At 40.4% G+C, this 21074-nt stretch overlaps 1 protein-coding gene across 1 annotated transcript in view; it reads right to left on the reverse strand.

Moving 5' to 3' along the window:
* Nucleotides 1-1036: 1036 nt before the first annotated feature.
* Nucleotides 1037-21074, reverse strand: part of NIPAL2 (NIPA like domain containing 2) — a 72549-nt gene continuing 52511 nt past the window's right edge. The window contains exons 6-11 of the mRNA XM_065895630.1: nt 14953-15049; nt 9669-9804; nt 7644-7732; nt 3706-3769; nt 2492-2586; nt 1037-1149 (exon numbers count right to left, since the gene is read on the reverse strand). Coding sequence (XP_065751702.1) covers nt 1037-1149; nt 2492-2586; nt 3706-3769; nt 7644-7732; nt 9669-9804; nt 14953-15049 — 594 coding nt within the window. The remainder of the gene's footprint in view (nt 1150-2491; nt 2587-3705; nt 3770-7643; nt 7733-9668; nt 9805-14952; nt 15050-21074) is intronic.

Genomic DNA, 21074 nt, shown 5'->3' on the forward strand with positions numbered 1-21074 from the left:
GCACCTGGGTTTCCTCCCTTGACTTAGGTTGGACCCCTTGGCTGTGTTCTATGTCTACAGATTTAAAAAGGCTGAAATCCAGTTCTCTAATCATAACTGTTCTTTTACCTAGAAGAATTTTATTCTAAAGCTTGAAGTAATGCCTTGAGGAAGAAACAGAGTGTTAGTGAAAATATCACTAAGAACTTAAATATGATCTTTGAGACGTGTTAAAAGTTAAAACATAAAAACCCACTTGATAAATTATAAGAGCTCAACAAATAAAGGCATAGTATATGAAGTTTGTCTTCAGTTTCAATTCAAGTATAATAGGATCGTACAGCTGAAGAAAACGTCACCATTCTATTACATTTTTATTTAAAAAATTGGTACTAATTCTTACATTTTTCCTTTCTTAAGCTTAAAAAAGTCCACCAGTCAAGGTCTTTTGATTTTGGTATACCCCATCGTAGAATGGGGTATAAATTCTAATTTAAAGACACCCTTAATTTTCAAAGGATATTTGTGATAGGGCTAGTTTTCAGAAAAGATGATTCACCACTAAGTTTGGGAATAGGAAGGTGAAATGTTTTGGAGGAGGTTCATAAAAGATGTCTTAGGAAAAATGAATGCTCTCAAACCTTTGGTTTAGGAGCGAGGTGGTGGGGCTAAAGTGTCCCTTTAAAACAAAGCAACTGACCTTGCAAGCTGTATGGGAAAAGCAACCGATGTGTTCTGCAGCCAAATCGTGAACGCACATTTTTGTGTGACATTCCTGCTTGGGCAGCCAGGCTCTAATTAAGATCTAGCCAGTTCGATGATCACTAGGGAGAGGTCCAGGGTGTGGGGAACACTTCAAATCACATTCCATGAACACATTAGACTGTCAAAGCTTAGGAAGGCCCTGATAGTCCATAGACATGGAGGTGGGGTAAAGGACTCTGAAACAAATGGGAGCACATGTCAGCATAAAATAGCTGCTGACACAAATTGAACATGTGCGGTTTTTTAAAAGGTGGTATCGAATAACAGGCCAGCAGCCATCCCTCTCGGCATTTCAGACCTCTTTCTTCTCTCCACTCGGGCTCTTTGTGGAGTCACTTCCATCAGGCAAAGTTCCATAGGATAAGCCGTTTGAATCTGGCTGTATTTTGTCCAGTGTTTGTTTCCCTGTGGAGATAATAATCACAAAGAATCTTTTGAGCTCTTTCAGAAGAATAAGTCTTAATAATTTCTCCTCTATCTAGGCCACATTTTATTCCCTTTAAAAAATACTAGGTGGTCACCCTCTAAGTAGAAGAGATAAACGTCAAGGAAGAACTCCACGCCCCTTGATGTGTCATCATTGCTGTCCACATGACCGAGCTGTCTCCCACCCAGGGTCTACCATGCTGAGCACGGAAATCAGGTTGGATCAGTCAGGAGATTAACATGAAGCATGCACTCATCTCCAAACCTCTCTCCCCAGTGTTCTGTCTCCTTGTTCATGTTTAGTCTAATGCATGTAACAACAGAGAAAAACAGTCTTTCATAGTGGTTTCTAAAGCTGTTACTGATCCTATGTATGGGGCTGTGTGAAATGAAAAATAGAGTTAAAAAGAAGTAAACTTTATTCCCTACCAAAGAACCCCTAACCATACAAGGCATCTCTAACACACACCCTTGCCATGAATACCAGTTCTTGCACTGAATGCTCTTAGCTGATAAGATGGCTCGAATGCAAAAGAGAACACAGAACTCATAGGGCCATATTTTCTCAGTCGTAGGGATGAGGCTTTAATGGTGTTTGCTTCAAAGGCTTGGTCCTAGCAGAATGGTGGAGGAAGCTGGGAGAACATCACTGCTGTTTGTCTAGAGACCTATTGGTCACCCCAGATCCCTAGCAAAACTGGAGATTGTTGGGGGTGGTGAGCAGGGGAGGAGGTGGGGACTCTGCAGCCCGTTTCCTTTGTTCTGGTTATGGCTTGTGTTGTCTACGTGACAGAAGCTAGTTATTCTCGGTGAGAGTGGAGAGCTGGGACAGCGATGCATCCGCTCTGGATGAATGAGGTAAGGAAGAGGGGAAGAAGCTCACGTTCAGGTGATCGAGAAGAACGTCTCTCTTGGCCCTACAGTGCACAGGCCACCTCCGTCTGAGCACCTGACTTTCTGGCCTTAGATGTTCCCTCAAAGGCTCTCCAAGCAACAAGGGTCTATTCTTGCCACTCCTACTCCTTTCCCTACCCTTTTCCAATTTAAAGAAACCTAAAAAGGAGATCTGCAACATCACCCAAATCAAGAAAACAGGATCAGTTCTTTTCTAACCCCAGTGTTCTGTGCAAAGCCAATATTCAAATAAATGATTATTAACATTTACAGTTAAACGATCACCTCTGGTTTCATCATTAAATGTACATGTTTTTGAGGGTAAGAATTACGTTTTATATTAATTTTACACCCCAAATCATACCAGCAATGATTAATTTATAAGGATAAAATTTTCTATTCTAAATCAAGGAATATACAGTTTTACCAGGGACGTGTCCAATATCAATGTAAGACTGTGGCAGATGTTCCTTTCCTCGATTTCTTGTGACCAAAACCACACCAAGGAATGACAGAAAACACCTGTAAGAATAATGGTAATAAAGAACACAAGATCACTGAAAGAACTCACAGCGTTAAATAACTGAATTCCATATTCTACATGATGACATACATTCCACTGGTTTTATTCTTTCTGTTTCTCATGGTAAGCTGCCTAGAACTTGTCTTAATTGCTGCAGCCAATAATATTTGTCCCCAAAACCAAGACCTGGGCAGCTTCCAATAAGTCTCTGCTTCGGGTTTTTACCATCTGGAGGCTAATTTAGGCTCTAAACCCTTTGGGTAGACACTAGGTCTCATTTTCTATCCATGCATGCCCAGACTCATTACTGGCATGCAACACGAGCAAAAAATAATTTATTCTTTAATTTTCTAAGATATTTTGTTGTCCTTGGCCATAAGAATAGTCATGGTTTCCAGATCCCAGAAGTTTAGCCTCGCCCAAAAATCTTATGAGATTGAATTCTCAAGATAGATGATTTTCTACACTGAAAAGAGTCTGGGCTCAAGTTTGCATAACAATGGTCATGCAGGATACCACATCAAGAAGCAACTAAGCATTCATAGGGTGCCAGCTGGAACCAATGGAAGAATTGATACATTGGCGATATTCTGTCAAAGTTCTGCTCTCTGTTTGCCACAATGCCAGCAGTGACTGTCCTCCAAATCTCTAGGCAGGGTTAAAGCTGGGCACCCAGACACAGGAGAGGGATGGCACCAATCTGATGTTATTAGGTCCAAAGGTAGGGAATTTGCCCCAGTCTTGGCCTTTTGTTCAAGTTGATCCTAGAGGCATCTGTGGTTCCCTGATTGAGATCTAACCTAGGGGTTCCCAAGGGTGGGGGTAGGTCTGATAGAGTATAAAAATGTGGAGTAGCTACGAGGGCCAGTGGATTTACCTTGACTTTGGCTGGAACAGAAAATCCCCAATGTTTCAGAACCCTCAGAGAGATACTTAAATCACAAAGACCCTGAGCCCTGGGTAGGGTGTTAAGTTGAAAAATATGTTTCTTTTAGGAACTCGGGGAACTGATGTTTCTTATATAATTTTCCAATTTTCTATGCCTCAGGTACAATGCCAAAAATCTCACATAAAAGTAATAGGATTTCACATACCTTACTTCTGAGACATTTACTCACCCAAAAAGATATATAAATATAGTGAGAAAAGCTGCACCAAGGAATTCCTTATAAAATATGATACCTACCGTAGAAATAGAAGATAACATTAATTTCAGGGTAAGAATATTTACAATAGCTACATATTGTTTTTCAAATTAATATATTATTTTTTCTAAGTACAGTTACCCTTAAAATGCACATCCTGTAGTTTAAAAGTATTTGCGTGCCATACTAACATTTTCAGTGATTCCAAAAGAACACAGATTTGTAGACTTTATATAATGTAAGTATCATTATTAAGAAATCAGCACCATTTACATAATTTTGCCAACAGAAATTTCTTATCCAGTCCAAGATTTGTCCCACTGGCATGTGCAAGAAAACAAAACTCGAGTGATATTTTCCACCTACAGTTTTAAGCCTGGGGTCAGCAAGCCTGACCTGTGCATCTGGGTGGACTCTGGGCCTTTGACACAGCGCTCGCACTTCAGGCCAGCTGCTCCCCATGCTGTCAGTCTTGGCAACACCCTGCGGTTTGTGGGTCTGGCATATTCTCATTCAGGCACTGGAGGTTGCAGATGTGCTACCCCAGCTCCATTTCTCACTGCCAACCCCTCTCCCATCTCCTTCATCTGGTCTTTCCTTCTGGGTGAAGGGAAATGTGGATGTGTCCTTTACTCTGATGAGCTTTTCTTCTCTCCTTGTTAGTCTCAATGATTTCCTCTTGGCCTATTGTCCCAAAGCCTTCGTAGACTTTTTACTAAATAAGTTATCTTTAAATTATACATTACTTGGAATCAAATTTTGTGTGTGTGTGGTATTGGTCTTGTTACCCTGTGGACAAGTATTTATTGAGAGTCCTAAGTGCCAGCCACTGCTTAGGTGCTGCAGATACCACAGGGAACAAGACAGGGGCTTTCTCAGTCTGAAGTCTATCTCCTCACCTAGAGGATAAACTTCCTACAGGAATAAGCCATGTCCCATTCTGATGAATATTTGTTGAATGAATCAACACTTCTGAAGCACTTTTCCATGTTATTACACTTTTCCTTGTGATCATTTTAATGTTTTCTTGTTATTCTGAGCTGGTGCCCCATAATATTCATTTCTTGAAGGACATTTTAAATTGTTTCAAACGTTTTGCTTTTGTAAAGTGTCAGGAAACTTCTCTACATATTTTTTTCCCAGTATTTTAGGATCTTTTGTTGTTGTCGCTTTAAGAGGAATTTCTGTTAAAACAGAGCAAAAACTAAAACAAGTGTAGTAAAATACACATAACATTTACCATCCTAAACATTTTAAAGTTTACAGTGCAGTCGTATTAAGTATACAGTCGTCACTCGGTACCCACAGGATTTGGTTGTAGGACCCCTCCGCGGATACCAAGATCTGAGGATGCTCAAGTCCCTTATATAAAATGGCATAATATTTGCATATAACCTACACACATCCTCCACAAATACTTTAAATCATCTCTAGATTACTTATAATACCTAATACAGCGTAAATGCTATGTGAATAGCTGCTATCATGCGGCATATTAAGTTTTTGCTTTTTGGAACTTTCTGGAATTTGGGGGGGAGGGGATATTTTCTATCCACTGTTGGTTATATCCACAGATGCAGAACTGTTGATATAGAGGGCCAGCTATATTCATATTGTTGTGCAACCAATCTTCAGAACTTCTTATCTTGTGAAACTGAAACTCTATACCCATTAAACAACTTCCCCATTCCTGCCTCCCCCCAGTCCCTGGCAATCACCACTCTACTTTCCATTTCTGTAAGTCTGACTACTCTGGATACCTCCTATAAGTGGAATCATACAGTATTTGTCCTTTTGTGACTGGCTTGTTTCACTTAGCATAATGTCCTCAAGGTTCATCCATGTTGTAGCATGTATCAAAAATTCTTTCCTTTTGGATGGTTGAATAACATTCCATTGTATGTATACATCACATATTCTTTACCCATTCATCTGTCAATTTATGTTGCTTCTGTCATTTGGCTGCTGTGAATAATGCTGCTATGAACCTAGGTGTACAAATATCTGTTTGAGTCCCTGCTTTCAGTTCTTTCGGACATATACCCAGAAGTAGAATTGCTGGATCATACGGTAATTCTATGCTTAATTTTTTGAGGAACTGCCATAGTGGCTACACCATTTTACGTTCCGACTAACAGTGCACAAGGGTTCCAATTTCTTCATATACTTGCCAACACTTGTTATTTTATTTATTTATTTGCTAGTAGTCATCCTAGTGGGTGTGAAGGGGTTTTGGTTTGCATTTTCCTAATGATTAGTGATGTTGAACGTCTTTTCATGTGCTTGTTGGCCAAGCACAAGTACATCTTCTTTGAAGAAATGTCTTAATCAAGTCCTTTGCCCATTTTTTAATTGGGTTATTTGTTTTTTGTTTTTGAGCTGTAGGATCAAAGAGTGGAAACACTTTTAAGGCTCTTGATAAAAACTCTGAAACTCAGTTCTAGGAGGGAGGTACCATGGTACCCGACTCCACGAGAGTGCCCGCAACACTTCAGCCTTGTCAGCATTGATTATTGAGATAAAAAGAGCAAAACAAAAGCTTTACTAATTTAGCAGGCAATATATGGTATCTCATTTTCGTTTTAAGCTATACTTTTTGATGGGGGCAAAGAGGAGAAGTAAGTCAAGAAGCTTCACCTCCATTCCACACTTCAGTGACATCAGGTGAACTATTATCATTCCCAGAAAGTTCCAGCTTCCCTGGTTATCAGTTACTTAGTTTGCTAAGTATTCAGATCCAGCCCTGTTGGTCCCCCTATAAAACCTTCTTTTCAGGGGAACTACATGTTTTACACATCTTTAGCACAGTCATCTTAATTATTATGCTGTACGTCACGCCTATAAATGTCTTTGGCCTTGCTCTTTTCCTTTTTCAGTATTTCTAGGGCACACAAGTGTACAATCTTTTGTTACTTACTTTTGTCAACAAGCATAAAATGCTAAAAAAAAATTAGATGTTTTCGGATATAATCTTTCTCCTTAAAAGTATGTTTCAATTTTGGGAAACAGAAAATGCATTAATTACATTTAAAAATTGGCCCCCTGGCAGTCACCCTGTTTGCCATGAAATAAAAAAGATGTGTCCATTAGGCAACAGGTAATACCTAATTACCTCCCAAACACATAAACTTTGCATTGGGAAATGAAGTCCCAATATGACAAGGTAGTAAATACATCTAATAAGCCAATGAACTGAGGTATACCAGTACCAAACTTACAAATGATATACCTGAGTCGACTGTATTTTTGTTTGGACCAAGTTTCAAATTTATACTTTTTTAACACTACTGTGTCTGACATATTTAAAAAATTGTCCATAGAAAGAAAAGAGCTACAATAGTAGAAAAATAGAGGCCAGAACAGTAAAGGTAGTAGTTTCTGTTCTCATCTGTCTGGCCTTCCCTGGAACACTGGATTCACGTTTGGATCCCTCTCTCTGATGCAAGTGGTGAGCACCAGGGAGGGGAGAGTTCATCGAACTGGGGATGTTTGGTCCAGAGACAGGACACAGGAGGATCTGCGCTTTGATTATCAGAAGGGCTGGCAAGGAGAAGACTCCAGAAAGCAGAACTAAGATAAGCATCTGGAATTCACAGGGAGGCTTATTTCAGTTCCAATACAGGGGAATACTTTCTAATAATTAGAGCTCTCCAAATTATTAGAGTGATTCAAACCAGGACTGAACTGTCTCGGGGCACAGAGAGCTCTGGGGAACATTCACACAAAGTAGAAGAACCTCTCCTAGAGGATGTTATGGAGGAAGTTCAGACACTGGGCGGTAGCTAGGAGGATGTGGGCTATACATTCCTTATAACCAAAATATTCCTTGATTTTCTCATTACTCTGAGGGAGACTTCATTTATGCCTTTTATGGGGATAGAATCACCTAAGCATAGAAAGCCGAAACTCACCTGCAATAATGGCACTGATTGTAAAGAAAGTATGGTTAATGGGCACCACCGTCGCTGTATTGTAGAGTTTTGTGGCTTGATTCAGGAGCCTAGAGCAGAAGGCACTTACTGAAGCTCTGTCTTTAAGAGACGCTCAACAATAAGTTAACAATAACATCGAGAAATGCATGTTCTTTAGCTACAACTACAAAGGGAAAGGAAGTGCAGTAAAAGGGCATTTCCAATCAGCAGTCATAGCTTATATGCATCTGATGTATGAGATCAGATGTCAGGTTTTACGGTCTGTTTAAACCAACAACAGTAACAATGAAAAGCAATTAATCATATTTGGAGGCCACAGAAGTTTGAGTTGGAAGCGATTCAAGCTGCTGGACCAGTATCACACTGGGGCTGATTCATTAGGATAGACTTTAGAACCTGTTAAATATTATATCGGGGAATGGTATAGCTATCCCTTGACATGCCACGTGCCAAGAAAGAAGATGGAGAAGTAAAGGAATGTTTAATGTTTCAAAAACAATGCTCAGCCCTCCAGCTGCAGAGCACATGTGGGAGCTCAGCTTCCCACTTTGGCCGCCAACATGGTTCAGGTTCCCACAACTGCACGGTGTCAGGGACTAGACCTTTTCCGAAGCAGTGCATTGCATTGACATCACCTGGGCACTTGAAAAAGCACTAGTGTTTAGGTCCTATTCTAGAGCAATTGAAAAAAAGAAATTTGTGAGTAGAGCCCAAGTGTTCCTCTATGTGTGTGTGTACATGCATGTACACACACACATGCATGTACACAGGCATGTGAGTATATATGTGCATGTATACATATATGTACAACACAAACCTCCTCAGGTAATGAATTGTAATGGGAAGCCAGGGCTGAGAACCATGGTTCTACAGTTCTAGTGTGGTCACATAGTTCTAGGGTGAGAGGTGCAGGGACTGAAACAGGGGTGATAGGAATGTAGTTTACCTTCAGTTGTATCTGGCTTTTAAATTCGTGAAGCAGAGTTTAAAGATAATGATGCTAATCACTAAACTCTGAAAGCTATGGTAACTGTACCGATTAATTCAGGAGAGAGGTGAAACAAAGCAGTTTCACGATTCAAGTGTTAGATACACACTTGGTCTTATAAACAAACAAAAGAAACAGTTTGTTTATGACAAATGAAACAGTGACAGAACATTGGATTTCTCTGGCAACACACTCCTTGTAACAGGGTCCATATTCAACCCGTAACAATTAGACCTGACTTCTAGCACCTAAGGAAGGAACCACTCTCCTCCAAAATTTGGGCTTTGTTTCCTGGCTGGCACTGGGCTGGCGCTCCTGCATAGCATTTTGGGGTAAACAGAAAACTTTCTGGTGGACTCAGGAGAACCTAGCAGCAAAGGCAAAATCATGATGTGAAATGGAGGGGAAGAGATTGGAGCAGATGGAGGTGGGGGGAGAGAAGAGCAGAGATTAAAAATGTTCCATATCACCACTGTGAAGCCCCAAGAGAAATGTAAAACAATCATTCTGCAATCCCGTGGGTGCAAGGAAAATTCTGGCTAAAGATGCAAAGTTTTGGGGAAAGGATTTCCCTCCCGGCCAAACGTCTGGTTTTGTCCATCTCTGGGCAATTAATGAGTATGAGCTAAGAAATGAAGGTGAAGGGTTCATGTATTTCCTATATTTAGAATGAAATCCTGGATGTGGACCTGCCCCTTTGATTTATTGCTAATGACAACCTGTGTGCGATGGATATTAATTACAAGCAGAAGAGCATCAGGAAAGTATCAAAGTGCACTTAGCTGGATTATGGCCACACTTTAGAACTCACAAAACATGAAGGCAATGCTTCGTAAAAACTTATTATTGGATGTGAAGGATAAAGCCAGGGATATTGGCTGAGGATAAGCATAGACCCCTCACCCTTAGAAATCAGTTACATCTAATTTTAATTATCATCTGAGGCCAATAAAGATTAATGTTCAGAGAAGCACAGGAATGTTGAAAGGGCAGTGAGTATGTAAGAGCTAACTTACTTGACTTGGAAAACACAAGATGCTATCATGATGATAAACATGATATAGAAGATGGGATAAGTTAGTTGCATTTTATCCGTCACAGAAAAAGCGATCATGCCTGAGACGGCTTTTACTGAAATAACAGTCAACGAGGCTGAAAAAGAAAACACAAAACACAAATAAAATACATATCTGAGATAGAATTACAAATAAGTATCTTAACTTTACATGGTAGAGTAGTAAATACCCCTATTATGCTTTAAGAATGAAGACTGCCCTGAGAGGTGCCCTGAGAGGCCAGCCAAGCAGTAGTCCTGTTGCTCAAGCTGTGGCCTTTCCATTTGCTTAAATCAGCTAAAGATCTGCTGTGTGACTGCGTGCTTATCTTTGGAGCAAGATGCTTATTTTCCAGCCCTCACTGTTGAAAGGATGCTGTGGAGGTTATAATTACTAGTAGACGGGAAAGGAAGAAAACAATGAAGGGAGGAGATAAGAAAAGGCAGATTGCCCATGTGACATTAATGGGAAAAAAACTATACTGAAAAAATTTAAAGCCAAATAGATGAGAAGACTGGAAAGTGAAAAGCAACTCACTCAGTGAGTTTACTAACAGTTGTACTAAGTCTACGTATGAGCCCTTTTGTTAGTAAACGCCTAGAAGTTTTCATTAAAAATATTTTTTGACAAGGACGTTAATAGTAAGCAGGGCAGAGCTGAGTATTCATTTCTCAGAGTCAACCCTAAATCTAAGATTTACATAAGCAATGTCTGTTTTTATTTTCTATGCTAAAAGAGGAACTTATCACTATGAGAACAAGTTTCTCATATGTTTCAAACAGCAATGAGGAAAAAGTGATTTGATAAGGTTATGGTAGAATGAAAGCAAGGAAGAATTTTCTGGAAACACAGTGTTTCTGTAGGAAGAAGAGAGTATTTTCTTTTTGTCTTAGGTCTCTTGAAACTACTGTTGCATATAATTCCATAATTTAGCTGAAACCCACAGAAAGTTAAAAAATAATTTTTACATGAAATCAAATATCTGTAAGTCAAAGGCAGTGTGAAGAAGAAATACTATCTTTGATCTACTTGGTCATAATATATCTGAGCTTTATTCCTTTTAGCTTTTGAAAAGGATGTATATATATAATGTTTAAAATAGCAGGTGACGGCCAACTAGGAAAAGCCTAGCTTTCTAAAAAATAAAAATATACTTTGACTTGAAGGTTACCAGGGCACACTTCCAAATTAGACATTTTCTTTCTGTTAAAAGTCACAATTAACAGAGGAGACCAGGTGATAAATTCTAAAAACAAACTCCCAATCTGAACAAAGAGGCCCTTACAGCTGGGCCCTTCTTCACCTTAAATGTTTTTTGACTTGGTCATTTTACATATTTTCTATAGATTATGAAAATAGTCATATTTTAGCTAATCTAGAAATGTAAAATATCTATAGACATGTATGTCACTTGATGGTTTAAGTTTATAAGGTTAGCTCCTGAGGGACCCTGATTTCCTCCTAAACACCTGGCTTGAAATTGGAGCACGATGTGGTGATGGGCTTGTGGTCTGAACAGCCAGGTTTCCAAAAGAGATCATTCACGGAGAAAGAGTTGAACACATTGCTCCCTTCGCCTCAGAACCTCAGGGTTGCAAAGCCCACCTAATTCAACCACCATCTGATGTTAAATTTACTTAAATACAAAACAAAAACAAAACTAGAATTCTTTATTAAACAGCTAAACCAACTATCAGTTGCTAGAGTTAATCACTATATTTTCAAAGCACGCACAATCACCACCTGATTAATCACTGTTTATTGTATTTCTAAGCCGGTGTCGAGTACTTCTAAGTTTTTTTGAGGGCGGGGGTGGTTAATGAGGATGGGTGGGGAATACCAAATTGTAATGCAGTATCATTCTAATGCTGTAGATATAAAAGTAGAAAGTACTTACATATGCACAGAAAAAATGGCTAGAAGAAACTACATCAAGATACTATCAGTGGCTATCTCTAGGCAATGGGATTATGAATAAACTTTAAACTCATTTTTTTAAACTATAAAATGTATACATGCCCATTTACAAAAATATGGAAAATGCAGAAAAGTCTGGAAAGAAAAATAAAAATCACCTGTAATCTCAACACTCATCCCCAAATCTTTTTTTTTTTTTTTTCCCTGCGGTACGCGGCCTCTCACCGCTGTGGCCCCTCCCGCTGTGGAGCACAGGCTCCAGACGTGCAGGATCAGCGGCCATGGCTCACGGGCCTAGCCGCTCCGCGGCATGTGGGATCCTCCCGGACCGGGGCACGAATGCACATTTCCTGCATTGGCAGGCGGACTCTCAACCACTGCGCCACCAGGGAAGTCCCCCAGATCATTTTTAACATTTGAGACTCTTTGTAGTTATTTTTCTATCGCTAAGCACAAATATATTATAACATGTGAATCATACAGTATATACTACTTAGGAACCAATTTTCCATCACCATTAAGTATTTTCTATGCCAGTAATTATTCTTCTAAAGTATGATTTTTATTGGCTGGAGAGTAAGCCTTTGTATGAATGGGAATGCCTTTTGGGAACTCCTTACTCTTAGATATTTTGATTGTATCCATTTTTTTTGGTATTAAAAACGAAACTGTGATGAATATCCTTGAATACAAATCTTTGTATATCATTCTGCCAATTTCTGTAGGAAAATCACCTAAAGGGCAATTACTGTGTTGACAGCCACTGTTCTTCTGAAATCTATTGGTAAACTATCTTCTACAGAGGACCAGACACACTCCCGTAATATCATGAGGCAGTGCTCAATTATATGAATTTTTAATATTAAAATATTTTATAGCTTCTTTTTGTCTTTCTCTGTTTTCTTAATCCTCAGCAGTAGACATGTATTACTGTCATCATTTTAACAGTACGATTTTTGCCCGGCATGAATTATGCTGACCCATGTTTAAAAGTCAGCCTTCTCAGTTTATTCCTAGTTCTTCCTCAGAACTGATTCTTGGGTTTATTTATCGATCCATTGCTTTTCTGCCTTCTATCTCATTACTTTTTGCCTTTATCTTTACTAATTGTTCCTTTCTGCTTGCCTCAGCTTTATTTCTGTGCTTTTTTCCCCTAACTTCTTGAGTTGAGTACTTAATTGACTTACCTTTAAAGCAATGAATTTCCTTCTGAATACAGCATTAGTCATAAACTATAGGTTTAACATTAAGTGTTCTCATAATAATTTAAGAAATATATGCTGTGATGAAATGGTGGTTTCTGCTTTGGCCCAGCTGCAGTTTAAGCATAGTGTTTAACATTCCCAGGTGGTACGGTTTTAGTGGTTCTATTTTTGTTATTATTTTCTGTTTTTATTTCACTGTGATCTGAAAATGTGGTCTGTACTATTTCAACTTCCTGGAATTTATCAAAAATTTCTTTGTGGCCAATTATAAGATCAGCTTTTGTAAATGTTACACAGGCACTTGAAAGAAGGTGTATTCTCTGCTTTCTGGATTTAGAGTTCAACCTTAGAGCTGCCAGATCAAAATTAAGCATTCAGTTTCTCTAATTTTACAGATTTTTCTGTCTCCTTATTTCCATGAGCTAAGAGAAGTCTCCTACTCCTCTTATATTTATGCTAATGTCGTTTCTGAAATAGCTGCTGCCCAGTCTACTGAGGGCCCCTGTCCCCTGATGCCGCCTCCTTCCAAGTCCCAGTCCTACCCTGATTAGCAACTAAATACTAATAGGGGAGCCTCCAGGATCCTCTGTTGCATTTACTGCTTCTGCCTTGATTTTAACTTAGATGGTAATGTAATGACCTTCTGCTTTCTTTTACTTTCAATCTGAGTTACCTTGTTTAGATGAAATTGATGTATGAAGTCAAAATATTTCACAACCAGCAGAGGCCAGTCAGAAAGGGTGATGTTTCAATAACCCTTATAGAGCTGAACCAGAGGAAACTGGCTGAATCCAATTTCAGAATCTTTTTCAAAATCAATACGGGAATTTTTCTCAAGTACAATTTGGAAATCTTTCTTTTTCACTTGGTAAACTTACCCCATTTACATTTATGATCAAAGCTGATATGTATGGTCTTAATTCTGTTATCTTACTTTCCTATTTAAAATTTCCTTTATTTTCAATATTTTCCTACATAATGTGCATCTTTTCTCTTAGTTTGCTTTTGTTCTCCCTACCTGGTAATTTGGAAGAAAAAAATATAAAGTTTCTTTTCTGTTCTTTTGATTAACCACATACCTGAACATGTTCTAGAGTAAATTTGTTTCTATAAGTAACTATCACAAATGCAACTCTTCCAATTCAAAGGAGAGTTGATGAAATGAAGAAATGAAACCTCCAGCACCTCGTGAACATGGAAGCTGCAGCTGCCTCAAAGGTATAAATACAATGTACAAAGTTAGAGTTAACAACATGTGATGGATGGGTCATCTTAGGCAAAGAAAGAATTATCAATAAATTTTTGAAAAGGGAATTTCCCAAATGATTAGTGAGATCTCCTAGTGATTTAAAAAGATATAGAGGGCTGGGCTCCCTGGTGGCGCAGTGGTTGAGAGTCCGCCTGCCGATGCAGGGGACACGGGTTCGTGCTCCAGTCCGGGAGGATCCCACATGCCGCGGAGCAGCTGGGCCCGTAAGCCATGGCCGCTGAGCCTGTGCGTCCGGAACCTGTGCTCCGCAACGGGAGAGGCCACAACAGTGGGAGGCCCGCGTACAGAAAAAAAAAAAAAAAAAAAAAAATATATATATATATATAGAGAGAGAGAGGGCTTATGTAAGCATCAGTTTTCAAATCTTATAAGGTGCCTCTGGAGAAAAAGGAAACGGGTAGTTAAATAATGAATGAAAGAAATGTATTCAAGAAAAATCATACTGCTTACATTTGTTTCATATTAGCCATGTTTTAAAGTTTTTTTTTTTCTAAATGTAAATAGGATAGGCCTAGATAACTTCTGATACAAAAGTTTCATTTGGGTTTATTCATTTGTTTCTCTTTTAATATTCTTCAATTATTTACTAAGAAAAAAATCCCCAAATTGTCAGAGAGCAAATAAAATTATCAAGAAGTAAAAATCCTTAAATATATTAAAAATTAAACATATATCAATTGCAGCAATGGACATGCAAAGTATAATTTGCGTAACTGAGACTCAGTTTCTATAGATCAGAATTGAAAGGCAGAAACAATGAGAAAAAATAGAATGCTCAAATATTTTCCTTGAAACTCTTTTAGGACTTAGCATGGCTACATTAGATAATTAGAAAACAAAAAAATATCCTTACCTAGAAGTGCCACCAGGGTTAGCAGAATCACAATGTGTTTCATTCCTTTCCTTTTATGGAAATATAGGAGAATGCAGAAAATTAGTATTTCTAAAATCTAGAAATGAAAAAGATGAAAAAGAGTAAAGTGTAAATTATTCTATACGAAGTCTTCAGAATGGCACACTTCTCTTTTTGATTTTGCAACAACTATCATATGAGGGTTGAGGATGACTGGAGCTCCTAAGGACAATTATAAATATATGAGAACAGCATAAGGAGCCTTAGTGATCCAGACCCAGAGTTCTATCATCACCTACATGGCAATGATGCCCAAATCTAGATCTCCAGTCCTGACCTCCCAACTCCAGTCTCATTTATCCAGTTGTCTACCAGACATTTTCACATGCTTTTTTTTTTTTTTTTTGGCTGCGTTGGGTCTTTGCTGCTCATGGGCTTTCTCTAGTTGTGGTGCACGGGCTTCTCATTGTGGTGTCTTCTCTTGTTGCGGAGCATGGGCTCTAGGCACGCAGGCTTCAGTAGTTGTGGCATGCGGGCTCAGTAGTTGTGGCTCACGGGCTCTAGAGCACAGGCTTAGTAGTTGTGGCACACAGGCTTAGTTATTCCACAGCATGTGGGATCTTCCCGGACCAGGGCTCAAACCTGTGTCCCTTGCATTGGCAGGCTCTTAACCACTGTGTCACCAGGGAAGTCTGACATGCATGTTTAACAGCCATAACACACGAATATGGGCAACACTTAACTCTTTTTTTGTTTTTGGCCGCATTGTGTGGCATGCAGGATATTAGTTCCCCGACCAGGGATCGAACCTGTGTCCCCTGCAGTGGAAGCACAGAGTCTTAAACACTGGACTGCCAGGGAAGTCCCAACACTTAACTCTTTATTTATTTATTTTTTGGCTGCGTTGGGTCTTCATTGCTGCACGTGGGCTTTCTCTACTTTTGGTGAGTGGGGGCTACTCTTCCTTGCGGTGCACGGGCTTCTCATTGTGGTGGCTTCCCTTGTTGCGGAGCATGGGCTCTAGGTGCACAGGCTTCAGTAGTTGTGGCCACGGGCTTAGTTGCTCCGTGGCATGTGGGATCTTCCTGGACCAGGGATTGAACCTGTGTCCCCTGCATTGGCAGGTGGATTCTTAACCACTGTGCCATCAGGGAAGTCGCCAACACTTAATTCTTGGTGGCCTACCTTCCCTACCTGTTCCTCCCGGGCCTCCACCCCATCAGAAGATGGCATCACCACGTGCCCTGCTGCACAAGCTGAAAACTCCTCCTTTTCCCTCATTCCTCGCCACCCGCTCTGACCAGTGCAACAGCTTCTCCTTTGTCTCTGATTTGACTCTTGCCTCTTTACAATCCAGACATTCAGCAGCAAGAGGAGTCATTTAAAAATACAGTTTGGGGGCTTCCCTGGTGGCACAGTGGTTGAGAGTCCGCCTGCCGATGCAGGGGACACGGGTTCGTGCCCTGGACCGGGAAGATCCCACATTGCCGCAGAGCGGCTGGGCCCGTGAGCCATGGCCGCTGAGCCTGCGCGTCCAGAGCGTGTGCTCCGCAACGGGAGAGGCCACAACAGTCAGAGGCCCGCGTACCACAAAAAAAACAAAAAAAACAAAACGATTTGGATAATGAAATATTTCATTCATAGAGAGTATATATGAATATACATATCAGGTATTTACAGTAATGTGACAACTACCATTGTGCCCTCTACTCAACCTGAGAAACAGAACCCATCAATCCCTGTGAAGTCTCTCGTTCCCAATTGCACTCCCCTCCTCCTGCAACCTCCCCAGGAACCGCTACATTGAGTTTTGTGTTTACCATTCATTTTCTTTATACTTTATCACCTTTCTACGTATCCCCAAATGACGCCGTTTATTTTTGCACACTTGTTCTTTATACAAGTGGAATTATACTTGCTTTCACTCGCTTGCTTTTTTCTCACTGTGCATTATGTTTATGAGATTCATCCAGGATGATACATGTAGTAAAAATAGAAATTAGATCTAGTCATCCCTTTGCTTAAACGTCCCAGCACGTTAAGAATAAGCTCCACACTCCCTCCTGGATTACAAAGCCCCAGTTAACTTCTGGGACCTCATCATCTTGTACGGCTGGCTCCTGGATGGTCCAACCTGCACCAGCCACAAATGGCCCACCCCTCCCCGCCAACCCCTGCCACCCCGTTGAGTCCTTTGAGGTCCTCAGATTGCTCAGCTTTGGGACCTTTGCACTAAGAGTTTGCCCTGCCTGGAATGCTCTTTCCCTGAGCTATTGTTTGCACAATGACTCCTAGTCACTCAGCTCCCCGGAGAGATCTTCCCAGATCGTCCTGATCTCACAGAGCCACCCAGTCATCCTATCACAACCCCGACTTCAGGTGGCTACTGTAGAGTATTTTATCATGACCTGTTCGTGTGGTTATGTGTTTCTTGTCTGTTTCCCACTAGCACATCTGCTCTATGAGAACAGGGACCTTTTCTGCCTCCAGTGCCTGAAATACAGTTGGTCACTCAATAAGTATTTTTCGAATTAATGAGTAAATTACACCTCAAATTTATTATGAACCACTTGCCAAAAAACAAGCCTAATGTCTAATAAATTGAGTGTTCAATAAGTGTTAATTGACTGAATGTCTAAAATTTTCCTACCTTTAAGAGAATTAGTATAATTTTGAGTTCTCAATTTTATTTTTGTTTTAGCTTTTTTTTCTTTTTTGTAGTCCTTAAGATAACCTGAAGCATAGCTTTTTTTTCCTCCCCCCCAAAGAGACAGTATCTCTGGACTGAACTCATAAATATGAATGTTTACATTGGACAAGTGAAAACACCAGCATTAATTTTTTTCTTAAAAATGACTAGAGTTAGGGACTTCACTACTTTCAGGGCTGCATTTTACTTATGGAGCCCTAAATAAACATGCCTCTTCTGTTCTAACTCAACCTTTTGCTTGTTGGTTTGTTTTTCCCTTTAATCTTCTGTGGGCATGGAAAGCAGCAGGACCATATCTTCCTCATTTAAAAACCTTTTCATCTAATATGGAAGATTAACTCATCCCTTAGTCTTTTCTTTTCCTGGCAAATTAAACCAATCGTTTTAACTCTTCCTTATAGCACTTATTTGCCAGACCTTTAATTTAATCAAGTCGTGCTACAAAAGCTATTCAACTCCTATCTATTTGCTTTCCTGAAAGCTGCCATCGAAACCGAAACATCCCTCTCGGCTTGGTCTCCCCTCCACCACAGTTGTCCATTTCTCACGTGATACAATTACAGACAGCTCCCAGCAGCTTTCGGGACCACTGTTATTTGTGGCTGGAGGGAAGAAAGCTTTTCCTGCACTAAGGTACAGAGCATGTTAGCTAAATCTGTTAGCATGCCAATTATTAACATGTTTTGGGTGGATGATGGTAGTTATAAGTTTTGAAAATCATGTATGACTTTTTTTACAAACTCTATCTCTGTGGCTTCAGATCTATAAAACATGAGTTCCTATTATTCACAGAATGACTGCAGTTGCCCTGGGTTCTGTCCTGTGGCAAGAGATCACGGAGCTCCCGGGAATAAAATATTCAAGCAGCATGAGTTAATGTTAATTTTTTCTTTTCTAGTAACATTTTCTCTCCTCTCTGAAAAAATCAATATCAAAGAAGCTGTGACCTCTGCAGGTTGTTGCGACCCAGGAAGAGGCTGCTTTGCTGATTGCGATCTCAGAGGCCAGAAATAATAACAGCACCTAGTGCATGCTTGCCACATGCTTTACTTGTACTAATTCATTGAATCCTCACAACAACCTCAGGAGGTGGGCACTATTACTGTCCTCATTTTACAGATGGGGAAACCAAGCCTCAGAAGGGTTAAGTGGTACAGCTCTGGAAGGCAGAATTATGCCCCCCCTCCCATCCCAAGATGTCCACGTCCTAAACTCTGGAACTTGTGTGTATGTTACTTTACACAGCAAAGGGGCTTTGCAGATGTGATTAAGGCTATGGACCCTGAGATGCGGAGATTATCCTGGATTATCCGAGTGGGCCCAGTGTAGTCACAAGGGTCCTTAAAAGCAGAGAACCTTACCAGCTGTGGTCAAAGAGAGATGTAACATGAGAAAGACCCAAGTCAAGGAATGCTGGCTGCCTCTAGAAGCTGGAAACGGCAAGGAAACAGATTCTCCCCAAGGGCGCTCTCAAGGAATACAGCTCTGCCAATACCTTGAGTTTAGTCCATGAGACCTGTGTTGGACTTCTGACCTTCAAAACTGTAAGAAAATTAATTTGTGTTGTTTTAAGCCACTAAGTTTGTGACAATTTGTTATGGAAACAATAGGAAACGAACTCAGGTTTGGGTACCTGAAGTCTTTCCAGAGGAACAAAATTTTCAGGATGAGTTTTCTGAATTATTCTGGGTTTTCTGGATTCATTCTCCAATTTGATTTAAAGGCACGCATCATCCTGTTTTCAGTGGTAAAAAGGGCACTGGCAGTCCACGGGATGATGTGACAAAAGAGATACACAAAATTTCATCACTGGAAACCCTAGTCTTACTACCAGAATCTGAGCCTGTGTTCACCTCTTTTTCTCTCACCGAGTTCTTTCTGAAAGTATAGCCTTTGATATAGCTGCCTTGTCAAAAAGAAATGAGCTCTGCAAAGGTTCTCTCTGAGGCCAAGCATGGACAAAGGTCTGATACTCGGAGGTCAGCTTGTATTAATTCTGCTTGGAGAGCTGTGTGGGGAAATGAACTGGAGTGTGCACCCCAGAAGTGGATGACCCGGTTTTGAATTCTGGCTCTGCCACTTAGTATTTAAGTGACCTTGGACAAGTTACTGAACCTCCCTAACTCAGTTTCTCCATCTGCCAACGTCTAGGGCTGCTGCACAGATGAAGGGCAGACCGTGGTCGGAGTGGGCATAGGGCTCAGACTGCTCGGTGAGGTTGGCTACTGAGGCCGCAAAGTGTATCCTAGCGCAGACCTGCGAGTGGCTACTTCCATTCAGACAACAAAGCGGATGAACCTCGTGCAACAGACATGGAGGCTTTGTACACACGTAGTTTTCTCCCTTCAGGTTTTAACACCTGCTGGTGGGTTGTTGAAGCAGCTTTTGCCAGAAAGGCCAACTTAATAATCTGCTTCGGGGTAGAGAATTACACCAATCGACAGGCTGGGTCCCTGCTTCGGCTGATTTAATTTTTGGTCTCGTGGAGAGGAAATGAGCACCATGCAGATTATTTTGTGAAGGATTCTATGTTCACAAGAGAGGTTTCCATCTGAATAGTCTATGGGGAAATCTGGGTGGGCAAAACAGCCACAGTCAAGCCTGCCAAAGAACACGAACTAACTGAGGCTCAGAGCCACGTTCCCTCATGCAGGTTCTGCAGAGGCATTAATAGCTGCTACTCAACAAAAGGCCCTTCAAGAAAAGGGCCTCGTGGTCATATAAGCCTGGGCAGGGCAGGATTCACAAGGTTAAGCCTGTCTCTTTCCTAAAGGACTTCTAGTTTTTAACTTGCTGATGGAGAAGATGAATTTCTCAGGGGGCCATGTATGTTTTATAGCATCTCTCCAAGCTAGTTTGACCTTGCAAACTTGATTGCTCTTGGGCAAACAGCAGGTGGGAAAGTCTGTTTTAGTGGGTGAGCAAAGGACACTTCATTCCTCTCTGGCCAGTAGACACCAGGCTCCTCAAATCCTCTTCCTGCCCAAAAGAGTCCCAGCTCAGAGGGTAGGCTCCCGGGCCTTGTTTCTGAGGCTCTGACTTCATGTAAGCCTTAAAGGGAAAATGGATATTGACCTGGGACAGGTCAACACATGATACAAGGAGATGCTATTAACTAGTCTGTAATATGACTTTACAATCCCCTTTTGAGATATATAAAATTTATTCAGACTTAAAATATTTTTATTCATTTTATTAGTTATTTGATCAGTCCCAAAAGGCAGTTCAGGTGTTGCATTTATACTTGGTGTAATACAAAAACTGTTAGATGAACATACTTCAAAGAATCGTCTTAATTACTGTAATTATGATCTTTGCAATTATGGTTTGTAGAAAAAGCACAGACTCTGCCACGTTGAAGGATTAAATATTAATTATGTAGATGTTTAACAGATTTAAACCAAACTTCACC

This window comes from Phocoena phocoena, chromosome 17 (assembly GCF_963924675.1).
Source record: "Phocoena phocoena chromosome 17, mPhoPho1.1, whole genome shotgun sequence".
NCBI classification, from domain to species: Eukaryota; Metazoa; Chordata; class Mammalia; order Artiodactyla; family Phocoenidae; genus Phocoena; species Phocoena phocoena.